At 38.8% G+C, this 18,085-nt stretch overlaps 1 protein-coding gene across 1 annotated transcript; it reads left to right on the top strand.

Moving 5' to 3' along the window:
* Window positions 1-14,273: 14,273 nt before the first annotated feature.
* LOC107059717 (protein NYNRIN-like) lies at window positions 14,274-15,107 on the top strand. The gene has a single exon (XM_015306516.1). The coding sequence runs from the start codon at window positions 14,274-14,276 to the stop codon at window positions 15,105-15,107; it is 834 nt and encodes a 277-aa protein (XP_015162002.1).
* The last annotated feature ends 2,978 nt before the right edge of the window (window positions 15,108-18,085 follow it).

The raw sequence follows: 18,085 nt of genomic DNA, 5'->3' as shown, positions 1-18,085 counted from the left end.
CCTCTATCTCCAAATCAACGGTTTGATATGATGAATTGAATATCATTACCGATGATTACAATTTCATCAATATATACTAAAAGAAAAAACAGAATAGTTTCCACGTCGATGAGTAAAAAGGGACTGTCTGGGATTGAAGAAAACCAGCATCCACAGAAGCAAATTTGGCAAACCCATTTTGGGACGCTTGTTTAAGTCCATAAAGGGACTGATTCAGACGGCAAACTGAGTTCTCCCCCTGTGGAGAATATCCATGAGGGAGAGACATGTATACTTACTTTTTTGGAACATGTTAAGGCTTTACGCTCTAACTCACCTTCACAACTCTAGGTGTTGTCGCACCTAAGTTATCATTCTTTTTCCACTGTCTAATTGCAGTAGGGGGTCACGTATGATGGTTAAGCCAGGAGCAGGATCGATACTTTGCTTAGCCAACACATCATCACATTGCCTTCCCTCCAAATATGTCTCAATTCACACCTCCAATCCCTTATCATTAGCTCTCTGATTCTCAGGATAATATTGAAATTGTGGATCCTCAGGCCCAACCATTATGCAGCTTCTGTATAAAACCCAGGGAGTCCTTCTCTTCCTGAAGAGCTGATGAGCGTGGGATATAGATTCAAAATAGATATGTATGTGGTCTTCGTGTACCTCCACCTACAGGGTTGGCTGTGCCCACCATCTTTATATTTGTCTCCCCGTCCTACCGAGGTCCACCTCTTATTCCACATTCCTATACTAATCTAATTTGGATTAAGATTCCAAAATCTCTCAATATATCACGATTACCCTCTATCTTCCAGTCCATGGCCTGGTCTTTATTTTGAAAAAGTCTTGCAAGAGACTTTTAAACTGTTCTTTTCGGTCTTTCAGGTTCGTTTGCCATATCAGGTGACGCAGAAAAAGCAGCTAAGAGCAAGAAGAAGTTGGTTTGTAATCAACACTAAGGGGGAGCTTGAGATAACCATGTCGAAGAGATAAGGATAGGCTAAGCGTGTCCAGTGCACTACGAACAAAGAACGGAATAGAAGGGGCCTAACCAGTCTTCCTTGCTCCCGTTAAGGGATAGAACTCTTCCAATGAAGTAGGTGATACATCCGAACAAGAAGCAGACTAAGATAGTGATTCGGATCTCACACCTTCCACCAGCCTCTTACAATAGGGGATTTTTTTCCGAGTTGCTTTCCTTCGTGTTGGTAGTGGTACCTACCTGCTAAGCTATCCCCTTTTATTCTATACTCTATTTTTTGCCCACCCTAAGAAGGGACCAGGTTTCAAAGGGAGTGAAGTAATTGGATTTAGGATGTCACTAGGCGACTAACCCACCTTTCCGATACAACTTCTATCTACTTTCGAATCTCGTAATAAAGGAAGAAAAGAAGAGCTTGATCCGCTCGAAGAGTTTCACACCTGTTGACACCCAATTTTGACCCTCCACAATATAAATTAATCATCAAGCTTCTCCAATTTCAAATGATTTAAAATTATTAGTTTTATAAAATAAAATAAAAACAAGAAAATAAAGTAAATAGAGTTTGCAAGGTATTTTCGTCACTTTTTTTATAATTTTTAAATAACATATATGTTTTACATAATTTTGTATATAATTAGTATATTTTATAATATTAGAAAATCAACTCAAAAAGATTTTATTTTATTTTAGTTGAATATTTTATTAAATTAGTTTACTTTAAGTTGGCATATTTTTTTGTTAGTTATTAGTTTATAATTAAATTAGTTATTTTATTTCGTTAAGATTAAGAAGCTCGTTAATTAATTAATATTAATTCATCTTATTTATATTTTAGTCAAATTCCCTAAATTAAATTCAATTTATCTAACTTCTTAATTCCCGTAGGCCATAATTACAATTCTTGTGGCCATACGATTCTAGGCAATTTTAACCTCACCTTAACTCAATTTGACACCACCTTTTGGGCCAACATTTCAACCAAATCCAAGCCCAAATTCCCTCAACACAATCAACATTCCAAACCTGGACCCAATTCAATGTTCCCAACCCATCTTTCTAGGCCCAATTCTTTTAACTAGTGGCCCAATTTATAATTCCTAAGTCCACAATTCCAATTCAAAGAACTCATAAACAATAACATCAGCAATACCAAAAGAACCAGACGACCCCTGCGTCTTCTTCATGCGAGAAACGATACAACAACAACGCATACCAAACTCGACCTCACCCCATACTTGCTTTCGTCTTCTTCACGCCTAAATTCACCGGAAATCGCGGAGAACCCAGAGACGTGGTCATCTGCAAAACCCATAACCCCTCACATCCCCTTTTCCCCATTTTCAGGGATTACCCATTCCTTCCACTGTTTCTTCGAAAAGAGAACTTGAATTTCGAATTCAAATTCTTCCTTTCCACCTGTTTTCCCACCTTTTCTCAATTCGAATCTCCCCTATATATACCCCTATCCTTCCACTGCAATGGAGGGGATTTTACATTCTTAAAAAATAGATGCTTATTTTTAATCAAGAGGACGAAAAATCGAGAGATATTTTTGTATTGATTCTCATCTTGCTCGAGTTAAGGTCACAGTAGTGTAAAAGCTTCACGGTCAAGCTCGGTATCTCTGTTTGCTGCTCCTAAAGAGGTAAAATGATTTGATGTACGCTTTAGCTTGTCTTTGTTCATTTTAGAATTAAGAGTGTTATGAGTTTTGTAAATGAGGCAGTGAACTGCTCTTCTAAAGTCGTTTCTTAGTTTCGATATGGCTTAATTTTGTTATGTAAGTGAGTCGAATCTATGTTGGTTTGCTCGAATGATCTTTTATCCATTCAATCGTGCTTTTGAATATGATGGCCCTGTACATTTTCGTTCCATCTCTTTACTTGTGTTTGGATTGTTTTATTTGCCATTTCAATTTCGTTGCCGTGGTTTCTTGTGGAGTCTAGTCTCTGTTCTTGCTTGATCGGTTTAATGTTCGCGTCTCTTTGGTGTTAACTCGTGTTTTACATCTCTAATGTCAAAATATCCATCATCTCGTTATAAGTGAGCCTCTTGTTTCTTCATCTCACTTCAACTTTGCTTCTTGTTATGATAAAAAATGCTCGATTTCCGAATGGGTGTTTCTCATTTTTGTGTTCGTTTTCTTCATTATACACTGCAGTAGCATTCTTAAATCAATTTATTTAGTTTTGTTGTTCTTATTTAGGTTCAATGCTCCATGGAAAATGCTTTCTTGTCCCTTGCTAAATCTATCTATAATGGCTACTACTTGATAATCTTTCCTTAATATATATGAATGTTCCTATGGTTTCAGTTTAGTGTAGGACCTTAGTGTTATTTATTTGGGCTTCTTTGTTTTCCAGCATTTTATCCACGTGCAGGTGTACTTATTTGGGTTTAGTTCTAGTATAGTAATTTGATTCGATTTCTTTTAACTAAAAATCGTATTTAGAGCAACATGTTTTAGACTAATGAGTTTGTCATAAAGTGGGAGATCTTGTTTCTATGTTATTTACAAATTTTGATTTTAGCTTCTTTTCCTCTAAAATTGTTGCCTTTATTTTATGCCTTGCTAGTATGATCTTCTTATTAAATGGAGTTTGGAATTGACTTTTACCTCGGAATTGATTATCGTGTTGTTTTATTGTGAACCTTGACAGGAGTTCTTAATTTTTCCAAGTCAATTCATTCTTTGATGCCTTATGGTTTTGATATTCTAACTTAACTTATATTAACTTGTGATTGTTGGTTGATCACTGCTTATAATGCATAAGTATAGTTATGTGAACATTTTTCTCTTCTCATGCCTACTTTACGTCATAATTGACTACTAATTTTAAAAAAAATTGTCTCGTTCCTGTAGTGATACTTAGGTAGTAGCACTTATTTGATTTCACTATTTTCTTACATTAAAATCATGTGAGTTGTTGCTTATAAGTTGCTTATAAGTTGCTTATTTTTGTTGCATGTGAATCCCCTCCGAGTCCATGATGGATTTCTCGTCCTAGCATCCTCGAGTTGAGCCACAAAGGCTCAATTTATTTATTTTTTCTTCATAGTCCGGGTCAGCCGGGCAAAGAAAACTGAAGCACAAGGCTGGAAAATAGAAAACATGGATATTTAGAGCCGAACAATGAGTCGTATACATGTTGTATACACAAGTATACACTGATATACAAGCCCAAAATGAAAAAACACAGGGCTGAGGTAAAATACAGGTGTTCGGAAGCATGAGATGCACGAAAAAAGCTGATATACACGCTGATATACACTAATATACAGCCAGTGTATACAAAAAGGGGATTGGATTAAACCTCCTAAAAATTGCAGCAGGCCCAAGAAGGGCCCAAATTTAATCTCTCCTTTACTCTTAAATTATTTAATTGTGATTATTTATTGTGTGTTTTTATTCAACTCTAACTTTAGAATTTTTAATTAACTTAATTAGATTCCCCCAAAAGACGAGTTATTTTCTTTGTGTTGGTTTGCTTTGAATACTTTTTTTTGTTGTTGAGGCCATTTATTTTATTAATTAAATATTAGTCAAATTTTATATCCTCAATTAAGTTAAATCGTTTTTTCTTGAAAAAATGTGTTATTTAACGCTTCTTCACGCATTTTTGCTCATTCTAAAATTATTTTAGGTTAAGTATTTTTCTTCAATAAACTTTAAAAAATTGTTTTCTTTTACTTTTGTCACTTTTTCTCAATAAGTTGGTCAAAACTTTGTTTTTTTTTAAAAATAAAATAAAATTATTTCTTCAATTAATTTAAAGTGATGTTCATGCTTAAATTAACCAATTTGGTTTAAATTATTATTAGAATAGTTCATCAAGTAAATTTTAATTAATCTAATTTTATTAATATTCTAATATTGCATTTAATTCAAATGTTTCATTTTTAGGTCCTTTTCTCGAAAAAATAAAATAAATAGGAATGTGTCATTCATTTAACTATTTTTCTCAAAGTTAATCAAATATATTATAAGTTATTATTTTTTACGTTAAAGCATTATTTTTCTAAAAATAGTCAAACATATTTTGGTCAAGTTGCAGGTCAACCGCATGTTAGCGGACTCTTCGAATGCTTAAACCCTTCTCGAAGTGTAAATTGAACCCCAAACCCTCTTTGGTACTCTCAAATGATTTTTTCTGTTTAAATCTTTGAAAATAATAAGTTTTCTTAATTTCTTAAAAAAATTAAGTGGCGACTCTTTTCTAAGTATTTTTCTCAAATTGTTTTATACTTAGGACATTTTAAAAAGTGATTTTTCTAAAGATAGGAATATTACGGCATAACAGAAATGACGACTCTGCTGGGGAGTTAATAAAGTTCTAACGAGAAAATGGTCAAAAGCCCCCCTAACCTATAGCCGGATTCCCAACTACACACTCATACTTTACGGGGGTCCTATTACCCCCCTGAACATTTTTTTTACTAATTTTCTCACCCTTATTTGCTGACGTGTCCACATAAACCAGATATAATTAAATGTTTGTTTACACGCGCTGCTACATAATGACTGGACCCCAGAACCCACAAATTTCCTTTAATCTTTTCATTTTCCTCTTTCTTTCTCTAAACCCTAACCTTTTTTCGATCTGACCAAATTCACCCCCATTCTCTTCGATTTGAGATTTCGTTCCAATCGAAGTTCGCTGGGAAGGTTGGGGAAGGTTCGTTTAGGTTTTTTCATTTGTTGGGTTGAAGTTTTCTCTAAGTAAAGGTTAGTTCTTTTAGTTCTTTACTAGAGATTTTGAACGATATTGATTATTGTGTTTGATTAGGGTTATGAAATTGACAAAAAAATGAAGAGCAATAACTGGGTTTTGGTATAATAGCATTCCATTGAAGAAATATTTTGAACCATAACTATGAAATCAGAGAAATTACAAGTCCTAAAGCTTCAAGCTTTTTCGAAATTGAAACTACAGTTGAATGCTTTGACAAGTAAATTCAAGTTTTAAGCTGATTTGGGAGAGAATGAAGGAATATACTGTTGGAGATTAATCAACTATTAGAAGAATTGAGAAAAAAGGAAGAAAAAGAGAGTTTGATTTTGGGAGAGATGAGATTATACCATTGGAGATTTAATATAGCTGATTTGGACTCACATGTGCAGTTTTCTTCAGCTTTTAACGTTTTATTTTCTTGTTCTTACGCGCCTAAGGGAGTTGATCTCACCTTCTTGGACATGTCAGCAAATAAGGGTGAGAAAATTAGTAAAAAAATGTTCAGGGGGGTAATAGGACCCCCGTAAAGTATGAGTGTGTAGTTGGGAATCCGGCTATAGATTTGGGGGGCTTTTGGTCATTTTCTCAAGTTCTAACCATAAGATTTGACCTATTTGACTAATTGTTATTAATTGTTGAATTGTTTATCTGTGCTTAATGTGTTTAATTTGTTATAACTGTCATTACATTTATGGCACTTCCTATTGTATGTATAGTATATTAAGGACGGTTTCTGCATAATCGCAGCCAGACTTTTTATACTCAACCCTTTTCCAGAAGGATCGGCAATTTATTGGTACGTCATGCATCCAATGGTTGACGTGAATTCCAGCCTAAGTTGTCCACTTGGGTTCCCGGTCTTTCAAAAGCCACTCGTAGTCAACCAGCGTAGAGCGAAACCAAATCCCAAATTTGACACCAGGAAGGGGATCGGTTGGCAAGAGATCACCTATGGGCAAACAGATATACTATGTGGGAAGAGGTCAGCATCGCCAAGAGAACCATACTTGGCGGAGGATCAGGATGAGTTTGATGTTTGTTATCATCCTCTGTGTGAGATTGCTTTATTTGTACTTTGCTTTGTAATTTACTTTCCGAACTCATTTCTCAAATTTTATGTTTGTCAGACATGTTTGAATGTCATTAATGAAATATTTTGGGGGATAATGAATTGGCTTAAAAAGACATATGCATCCTTCAATTCGATAGGCCCATCTTTGGCATAAAAAGGTCACAAGTTTAGGACGCGATATAAATTATTTGTGAGCTACCTGATATGATTGTTTTGTGTTGTGATGTGTCATTTTGTCTAAAGCAGGATTAATCCACTTTTGTTTGTTAGAACACCTTAAGCATATATTAAAGTCCACAACAACAAAGTCCGACCAAATTACTTCTAAAGTGTTGTCCAAGTTTCTCAAAAATATATAAATCTTCTACTCCAAAAATCTCCTAAGTTTTTATTCGTCCATCACAGGAAGGTCGATTTGCTAGAATGTCTGGAAAGAGTGTCAACGCACCAATCCCACCCATTGCTTTGGTTAGTGAGGAAGAAACTGAAGAATCAATGATCAAAAAATTTATCAAGACTAAAGAGAGGATAGTTGCAGCCAAAAGGAGACTTGCAATACTGGACCAAACTGAATGGATGCTACGAGAGAGAATTATTGAGGTTGACATGGAAACAGCCTCGGTGAAAAGAAAGATTGCGAAAATTGATCAGGAGATAATTAATATCACTAAAGCGTTTGCAAGGATCCCCGAAATTGAACGGGACATTAAGAAACTAAATTTTGGGAATGCTTCCTCCATGAGGGGAAATGGTAAAACAAAAGAGGGTTCAGATGACTAGAGCACCAGATCGTCACCCTACAGTTGAAGAAGAACGAAAGAAGCCTTTGGGTAGATTTAGGTTTATGTAACGCATTCCTCATGTTCGTCATGTTGTTTTTAAATTTTTATTGTAATCAAGAACTACGCGAGACTTGAGCCCATAGGGGGTACGTAGGAAGCTCTTTTCGAGCCTAGTCTTTCTATCAATTTCAGGAAGGGTACGTTTAGGTTATCTTATGTAATTTGAACTACGTCGAGCCTGATTTCCTTGGTGGATACGTAGAAAGCCTACTCAAGGCTCAGTCCCTATCTTTTCAATTTTTATTCTCCCTTATTAGTGAATGATTCTGAAGAGTTTCACCTACAAAAGCATATGAGTGGAAGAAGTTAGCGAGATTCTATGGAAGTCGACTTTCCAATTCAATTACAAAAAAAAAAGATTTCTTTCCATTTGAGTCCTCAAATTCACCTGAAATATTTTGGTGGATTAATCTGCTTGAAGCAAAATGACACTTGTGTGTTTATTTTTATGTCATCTTATTTGCATATCTCGTTAAAAACAAAAACTAACACATATGTCTTTTGAGTTGTTCTTCCATACAGGTAAAAACTGATCTGTGTTGAAATCAAACTGGCCGACCATCCCTACTTTACAAGATCTAAAGCAATCATACCATCCTTCCCTGATCATTCTTTGGAGAAAGGCAAAAGCAAAATGACTGGTACTTTTGAAGAAACAGGAATAGTGGATGTGACCAACAGAAATGCTGAACTCGCTGATCAGAGTGAGTTGATCTCTCAATTAATGCAACGAATTGCAGACATGCAAGAAGAGCTTCAACAGACCAAAGATCTGGCCAAACTGGCCATTGCATCGAATGAACCCCCACTTGAAACTAGAAGACATCCTCCTCCTTTTCCATCACTAAGTTCCCCATTACCCAACTATTTCCCTACCCATACCACAGGACCTATCACTTCTACCCCTAATCCTCATACCATTGACTTAACTATATCCAACGCTCCTTACGCCAACACTTCCTACCAAACACCACCACCACTACCAAATCAGAACCAAGCACCTAACACTAATCTCTCCCAAATTTTCACACCAAACCACCAAATCCCACCCCAGTCCCCAATAATCCACGTGTTTTGCCTAGCCAGCCTGCATACCCTTCTGTAACATTCCAAACTCCACCAGCCTATACAATTCCTGAGCCATGTCCTAGCTTTCCAGTTCAGCCGGAGCTCAATCACTATGAAGAAATGGAGAAGGAGTGGAGGTTGAGAGAAGAAAAGCGCGACCAAGAAATGAATGTTATGAAGGATGTCATCTCCGAGGCAGTAAAAAATGTCCAATCTTCGAGGAAGATAACAGGACTTGAGTATGAGGACATTTGCATGCACCCTGACTTGGAAATACCCGAAGGTTACAAAATTCCAAAATTTGAAACCTTTAATGGTATTGGCAATCCCATGGCTCACCTACGAGCTTATTGTGACAAACTCGTGGGTATCGAGAAAAATGATGCATTAATTATGAGGTTGTTTAGTCGAAGCCTTAGTGGGGAGGCGTTAGAATGGTTCACATCTCAAGAACTCCGCGGGGATTTGGCCAAAGATTTTTTGGAAAGATTCCAGTTTAATGTCGAAGCTTTCCCCGACAGATATTATTTGGAAAAAATCAAGCAAAAGACCATGGAGGACTATCGTGAATATGCATGCCGCTGGAGGAAAGAAGCTGCAAAGGTACAACCTGTGATGACCGAAAGTGAAATAACCTCTGCTTTTATTCGAGCTCAGGAGCCCGAGTATTATGAAAGAATGTTGCCCATGATGGGACAGAAGTTTTCGGAGCTGATCAGAATGGGAGAAGCCATAGAGGATCGCCTCAAGTCTGGAAAGGTTACAAGTCTCACTGCCTTGCAGGCCGCCAACAAATCCTCACCATCCATGGCCACAAGATTCGCTAGGAAAAAGAAAGAGGACGTGTCTGCTGTATCTTTTACCCCGAGGGCAAGGCCGCAAAGGTATTTTGGGTTTAGTTCTGCCATTGGAAACTCCAACCGATTCCCCACCTCAAATATTTACCCACTATCTCCACAATCTCCAATTCCAATCTACTATGCACAACAGAACTACCAAGCACCACCGCCTATCTACCAAAACCAACCATCAACCTACCAAACCACACTACCAAATCACCAAGCCAATGCACAAGTCTACCAAAATCCCGGACAAAACAACCCAAATGCCAATAATCTACCCCGTCCTAACCTCGAAAGAAAGCCTCCCAGAGTTTTCACTCCTTTGGCAAAAACACGTACCCAACTCTTTGAGCGTCTAAGAGCGGCAGGATTGATCCAACCAGCAGACGCAAGGACAATTAATCCCACAACAAAGTTATTTCAAGCGGATCAACGATGTGCTTACCATTCTGGAGGGGCAGGCCATGATACAGAAGGATGTATCAATCTGAAACATAAGATTCAAGACTTGATCGATAACAGAGTCATCACTCTCCAAGCCCCTTCCCCCAATGTGAACCTTAACCCATTGTCGAATCATGGAGGAGCTACCATCAACATGATTGAAAGAGACGAAGATTGGCTTGCTAATGGGACTATCGGTGAAGCCACTGTCAACTCACTTATACCAACAGTGGCCTCGTTGACCATAAAGGCCCGTCCAGAGTTTGTGGTAATAACTGCACCTCATCAGGCATTCATTTTGGCAAAAGAAAGAAGCAATGACCAGCCCAAAGAAAAGTTTATCATACAAGCGGCTACCGCACAAGGGATGACACATTTTGGAAGATGCTACATTCCAGAAGAACTGACTCAGGAGACACGAAGAAAGGAGAACCAAAAAAGGCAGATCACAGAGGGTGAGGCTAAAGAATTTTGGCAAAGAATGCAGCCTAAGGAGTATTCCATTGTCAAGTATTTGGAGAAGAGTCCCGCTCAAATTTCTGTTTGGGCTCTATTAATGAGTTCTGAGTACCATCGAAAAGCACTGTTGAAGGTACTTGATGAAGCGTATGTACCGACGGGAACAAGTGGTGAGAATCTAGCCACTATGGTAAGTCATGTCATTGGGAGTCATCAAATCTCTTTCCGAGAAAAAGAGTTGCCACTCGAAGGGGTGATGCACAATCGTGCCTTGTATATTACCGTCAAGTGCAGGGACAAGTTTGTAGCGCGAGTATTGATTGATAATGGCTCAGGACTCAATATCTGCCCATTATCAACCCTTACTCAGCTAAATTATGATATAGGGAAAATCCGTCAAAGTCGTATGAATGTAAGGGCGTTTGATGGTTCGCAAAGAGAAACCATGGGGGAACTAGAGTTGTGTATCCAAATGGGGCCTGCAGAATTTGTCACTGAATTCCAGGTGATGGGTATATCTACGAGCTACAACTTATTGCTAGGAAGACCATGAATCCATGTTGTTGGAGCAGTCCCATCCACATTGCATCAACTTTTGAAATTCATCTAGGAGGATCATGAAATCGTCATCCATGGTGAAGGGAGTAATTGCAGTTACCCTGGTTTCTCCATTCCAGTTATTGAAGAGTCTTCTCAGGGTACTGACTTTCACATGGTGGAGATAATGAATGCTGCTTTTGAAGATACGACACAGCAAGTACCAATGCCGCAAATGCATAAAATGCTAGCCACAACCATGCTGAGAAGTGGTTTTGAACCTGGGTGTGGGTTAGGCAAGAATTTAGATGTCATATTCGAACCTCTTCCTATACCACTTCAAAATTTCAGCTTCGGCGTCAGTTATACCCCAACAGAGGAAGAATTGTTTGATGCAGGAACAAGGAAGAAGCATGACTGTGATATACCAAAGCCTATTCCAGTATTGTACCAGTCATTTGTTGCTAAAGCTTTAGAGCCTGAGATTGATGGTCTAGTGGAAGGGATGGGAAGATTGTTTGATGAAGAAGATTGTGATGTGATCTCGGTAGAATGCACAACAACACCCACCATCCGAGATGCCGGATCTGGAGACATGCTACAGAATTGGGTGGCCACTCCACTTATGATCCATCGAATGACTTGGTAGACAAAGACAAGATTTGAAGTTTTATTTTTGAAAATCGGTGTTGTTCGGACGAGGCCCAAAACCACCATTTATGTCACTTTATTTTTCATCGTAATGTTTAAAAAGGAAATGACTCATGAGTCATGACCAAAAGTTTGTACTCCTTTTTAAAATTTCAATGAAAGCCTCGTTTATTTTAAATTGATTATCTTGTCATTACGAATTATTCTTCAATAAATACATTTAAATTCTTTCTATCTAACATGGTTGATTTGTTGTTCTTTTCAGTAAAAATGAATCTAAACCTGTCAATGTCATGACATGTCACGAACACGGTGAACCAAGTAAGGTCGATGAAGATGAATGTGAAGAATATAACGAGGAAACTATGATGCCTGAACACCTTACCGAGGACTTGAGGCAACTTGAAGACGATAAAAAGCCCAACATGGATGAAACAGAGACAGTAAACTTGGGAGATAACGAGTTGGCCAGAGAAACCCGAGTCAGTGTCCATTTGGCAGCAACAGAAAGAGAAGAATTGGTCAAGCTGCTCAGACAATACATCGATGTGTTTTCCTGGTCTTATGATGATATGCCAGGGCTAAGCACTGATATTGTTTCCCATAAGTTGCCTATCAATTCAGAGTACTGTCCAGTAAAGCAGAAAACTAGAAAGTTCAAGCCCGATCTGAGTTTAAGGATAAAAGAAGAGGTCATGAAGAAAATCGAATCAAAAGTTGTTGAAGTGACCAAGTATCCCACTTGGCTGGCTAACATTGTTCCAGTGGCGAAGAAAGATGGAAAAATCAGGATATGCGTAGATTATCGGGATCTCAACAAAGCAAGTCCGAAAGATAATTTCCCCTTGCCAAACATCCACATACTCATCGATAATTGTGCTAAGCATGAGCTGCAATCTTTTGTGGATTGCTTTGCGGGATACCACCAGATTCTAATAGATGAAGAAGATGCGGAAAAAATAGCATTCATCACACCTTGAGGAGTCTACCATTATCGAGTGATGCCGTTCAGCCTCAAGAATGCTGGAGCCACTTACATGAGAGCTATGACCACCATTTTCCATGATATGATCCACAAAGAAATTGAGGTGTATGTGGACGATGTCATCATAAAATCCCGCGAGAGTTCGGATCACCTGACACACTTGGAAAAATTCTTTAACAGGTTGCGTAGGTACGATTTGAAGTTGAACCAAGACAAATGTGCATTTGGAGTACCTGCAGGGAAGTTGCTCGGATTCATAGTTAGCAGAAGAGGTATCGAGCTTGATCCTTCCAAGATCAAGGCAATTCAAGACTTACCTCATCCAAAGACTAAGAAGGAAGTAATGAGTTTTCTAGGGAGACTGAATTACATCAGTCGATTCATAGCTCAATCAACAGTGATATGTGAGCCTATATTCAAGTTACTACGAAAAGATGCGCCAACCAAATGGACCGAAGAATGTCAGAAGTCTTTTGGCACCATCAAGAGTTACCTTTCGAATCCACCAGTGTAGGTGCCACCACGTGCGGGCAGTCCTTTGCTATTATATTTATCCGTCTCTGACAATGCATTCGGGTGTGTGTTGGGGCAGCATGATGAGACCAGAAGAAAGGAGAGAGCGATATACTATTTTAGCAAGAAGTTCACATCCTATGAGGCCCGTTACACCCTTTTAGAGAGAACTTGTTGTGCTTTGACTTGGGTTGCTCAGAAATTGAGACATTATTTGTCGGCTTATACAACACATCTCATTTCGAGGATGGACCCGCTCAAGTATATATTTCAGAAAGCAATGCCCACAGGAAAGCTAGCAAAGTGGAAAATGTTGTTGAGTTAGTTCGATAATGTGTACATGACTCAGAAAGCAATCAAGGGGCAAGCTTTGGCCGATCACCTTGCTGAAAACCCTGATGAAGAAGTATTGTTTGTAGGGGAAGACATATCAGAATCATATCATGGGTGGAGAATGTTCTTTGATGGAGCAGTAAACTCTAGAGGATCAAGAATTGGAGCAGTGTTGATATCCGAATCGGGGAAACATTATCCAGTAACAGCAAAGCTTAGATTCCGATGCACTAATAACAGAATCAAGAATTGGGTGGAGAATGTTCTTTGATGGAGCAGTAAACTTTAGAGGATCAAGAATTGGAGCAGTGTTGATATCCGAATCGGGGAAACATTATCCAGTAACAGCAAAGCTTAGATTCCGATGCACTAATAACATGGCTGAGTACGAAGCATGTATTCTCGGCATTAAAATGGCTCTTGACATGAATGTTCAAAAATTACTAATAATCAGTGATTCAGACTTGTTGATTCATCAAGTTCAAGAAGAATGGGCGGTGAAGAATCCTAAAATCTTGCCTTACGTACAATTGGTACGAAGATTATGCAAAAGATTTAGGAAAACCGAGTTCAGACACACGCCGAGAATACAGAACGAGCTTGCTAACGCCCTTGCAACCATATAGTCCATGATACAGCACCTAGAAAAGAGTTATATCGATCCACTTGAGATAGTTTTAAAAGAACAACCAGCACATTGTTCACATGTGGAAGCATAATGGGATGGGAATCCATGGTATATCGATGTGAAAAAATACTTAGAAGCTGGCGAATATCTTGAAAAAGCAACAAGTATTCAGAAGAAAACAATCCGAAGAATGGCAAACAACTTCTTTTTGAATGGAGAGGTTCTTTATAAGAGGACACCCGATCTGGGATTACTGAGATGTGTGGATGCTGTAGAGGCCGCAAAATTGCTTGAAGAAGTGCACGCTGGAGTTTGTGGGACGCACATGAATGGGTTTACATTAGCAAAGAAAATCTTAAGGGCGGGATACTTTTGGATGACTATGGAAAATGATTGTGGTCGATTAGTCCAAAAATATCATAAAGGCCAGGTACACGGAGATCTGATCAAAGTACCACCCCACGAGCTCAATACGATGAGTTCTCCTTGGCCATTTGCAGCCTGGGGCATGGATGTTATTGGACCGATTGAGCTTGCTGCCTCCAATGGTCATAGGTTCATTTTGGTCGCCATTGATTACTTCACCAAGTGGGTCGAAGTTGCTTCCTACAAAGCTGTGACAAAGAAAGTTGTGGCCGACTTTGTTCGCAACAATTTGATATGTCGTTTTGGAGTTCCAGAGTCTCATCACAAACAATGTGAACAATTCAAAATTACCCACCGCAATTCAACTGCATATTGCCCTCAGATGAATGGAGCTGTGGAAGCTACTAATAAGAACATCAAGAGGATACTGAGAAAGATGATTGGCAACTACAAATGTTGGCATGAAAATTTGCCTTATGCTTTGCTATGTTACCGCACCACAATCCGAACCTCAACTGGAGCAACTCCTTATCTATTGGTATACGGAACAGAAGCAGTGATACCAGCTGAAGTTGAGATACCATCTTTAAGGATTATTCAGGAAGCTGGATTGAGTGATGCCGAGTGGGTTCGTGACCGATATGAGCAGTTACATTGATTGATGAGAACGAATGAGTGTGTTTGTCATGGCCAGTTGTATCAACAGAGAATGACTCGCGCTTTCAACAAGAAAGTAAGAGTTCGAACATTTGAGGTAGGCCAATTGGTGTTGAAACGCATTTTCCCTCATCAAGACGAATACAAAGGGAAGTTTTGCACCTAACTGGCAAGGACCATATGTTGTCCACAAAGTACTATCAAGAGGAGCTTTGGTTCTAGCAGAGATGGACGGTCAGGTGTGGCGCAAAGCTATCAATTCAGATGCTGTCAAGAGATACTACATTTGAAAGATGATACTTCTTTTCTTTATTTCCTTGTAATTGCAGTTTGCTTATAATCATTGTCGCATTATGTTTTGAAACATTCCCCTTGTACTTGAACTACGTTCGACCTGAATTCTCAAGAATGAGATACGTAGGCGGCCTATGTCGGCCTCGGTCGTTTCCCTTATAAAATTTTCTATTCTTGTCACTTCTCGAGATGGGAACTACGTTTGACCTGATTCCCGCCTCAACGGGATACTTAAGCGCCACAAGGGTTCGGTTATATTCCCAATAAGATTTCCATTTCCCCTCATAATGGAAACTGGGACAGAATTTTTAAGAGGACCTCAAAAATTCTACAAGAAGAATCATTTCCTACAAACAAGAGTCAAGGATCATATCGAAATGTGCAACTGAGAATAATTTTGAGGAGATCTCAAATTCAAGACTCTAGTGATCATCATCAGATTTGTTTTTGAAACATCTAACTGGGACAAATTTTTTGAGAAGGACCTCAAAAATTCCATCAAGGATACTCGGACCTTCGAAGTCAACTTCAATTGCCTCAAATTGACGTGTTCTTAAGGGTTTTAAGTTGCCAGCAAGCTACCTATCATGTCAAAATCTGAGACAAAGGGTTTTGTTCGTGTCGTGCATGTCGTGACAGTTAATTGGCAGAGATTTTCTTTAAAATTTTTGTTTTAAAACTTCATACCTAGCAAATGTTTTAATATGATCTTGTCTTTTGTCTACTGCGATTCATTGGATCTACCAGACAAAGTTCCAGAGATAACGAAACTAGGAGCAAGGCGACTTCAACACAGATCAGTGTTTTAGAACTAACATGTTTTTGTGGATACAGGGTATAGCAAGATCATCAAAGAAGCTATATTTGCCAACCAACTAGTTTAGGAGAGCATATCCAGCATATATCAATTAGTGAGTGTAACATCTTCATTTGATCAAGAAGGTATTTGACAGATTAAAGATTAGTATCTACCGCTTAAGGTTGCGAAATACCGATGAAAATGATGTTATGATAAAAAAAATACCTATCATCATATCAAATATTGATGAAAGACGACGTTCATAGTCAAAATCATATTCAAGCCGCCGAGAAGGCCATTGCATATTCAAAATGCCGAGAGGGCCATTGCATATTCAAACTGCCGAGAGGGCCATTGCATATTAATTGCCGAGAGGGCCATTCATATTCAAACCGCCAAGAGGGCCATTGCATATTTAAATTGCCGAGAAGGCCATGCATATTCAAATTGCCAAGAGGGCCATCATATTACAATTGTCGAGAGGGCCATCATATTCAAATTGCTGAGAGGGCCATTTCATATTCAAATTCCGAGAGGGCCATTGCACATTATATTGCCGAGAGGGCCATTCATGTTCAAATTGTCGAGAGGGACATCCTATACAAATGCCAAGAGGGCCATTGCATATTCAAATTGCCGAGAGGGCCACCATATTCAAACCGCCGAGAAGGCCATCATGTTTAAACCGCCAAGAGGGCCATTCATATTCAAAATGCCGAGAGGGCCATCATGTTCAAACTACCGAGAGGGCCATCATATTCAAGATGCCGAAAGGGCCATTGCATATTCAAATTGCCGAGAGGGCCATCATATTCAAATCGCCGAGAAGGCCATCATGTTTAAACCGCCAAGAGGGCCATTCAAATTGCCGAGAGGGCCATTCATATTCAAACCGCCAAGAGGGCCATTGCATATTCATATTGCCAAGAGGGCCATCCTATACAAAGGCCAAGAGGGCCATTGCATATTCAAATTGCCTAGAGGGTCATCCTATACAAATGCCAAGGGGTCATTGCATATTTAAATTGCCGAGAGAGCCATCATATTCAAATGCCGAGAGGGACATCATATTCAAACCGCTAAGAGGGCTATCATATTCAAATGCCAAGAGGGCCATCATATTCAAATGCCAAGAGGGCCATTCATATTCAAACTGCCGAGAAGGCCATTCATATTCAAATTGCCAAGAGGGCCATTGCATATCAAAACTCCGAGAAGGCCTTTACATATCAAATCGCTGAGAAGGCCATTTCATATTCAGACCATCAAGAGAACAATCAACATATTACATCAGTCTAATTTACTGCTCTGATATCAAAAGAAGCGTACATTGAAGAATTATATTGAAAATATGAGATATGAGCTTTATTTGCTTTACGTCAAACTGAAACAAGCCGTCGTTAAATATTCAAGGAGAGCAATTAAGGGTGAAAATGGTAAAAAGGCACTCTTTCTCCATTTTGAATTACATTTTACGCTAATGAGTTTTATCTCAGCTTTTGTCGAGAGCATCCAAGAGGATGAATTCTCAAAACAAACCACAGGTGCGGACGACATCAAAAAGGATGCAGCACAACGTGGAACTTTTTCTTAGTAGCGAACTGGGACATAGTCCAAAGAGAAGTATCGGACGCGAACTGAGGAGCGACTTCCACCACAATCAAACCACACCCCTATCAAAAGGCATGTGGGTTTATCTTTGAGTTTGTCAGTTTCAGTTTCACATACGAATTTTTTTTGTTTCCTTCGGAAGCAGCTTTCCAATCTGAGTGACAATACGCCAAGAGATTTGGAAATTATGTCCATGTAAGTTCTTAATTATGGATGTGAAGCGCGCCACATTCATAACTAAGAGGTTGCAAGCCTCTTTTTCATACTCGACTTAC

This window comes from Solanum tuberosum, unplaced genomic scaffold, assembly GCF_000226075.1.
Source record: "Solanum tuberosum cultivar DM 1-3 516 R44 unplaced genomic scaffold, SolTub_3.0 scf00036, whole genome shotgun sequence".
NCBI lineage: Eukaryota > Viridiplantae > Streptophyta > Magnoliopsida > Solanales > Solanaceae > Solanum > Solanum tuberosum.
Note: the sequence above shows the minus strand (reverse complement) of the source record. Positions and strands in the feature narration are given on the sequence as shown.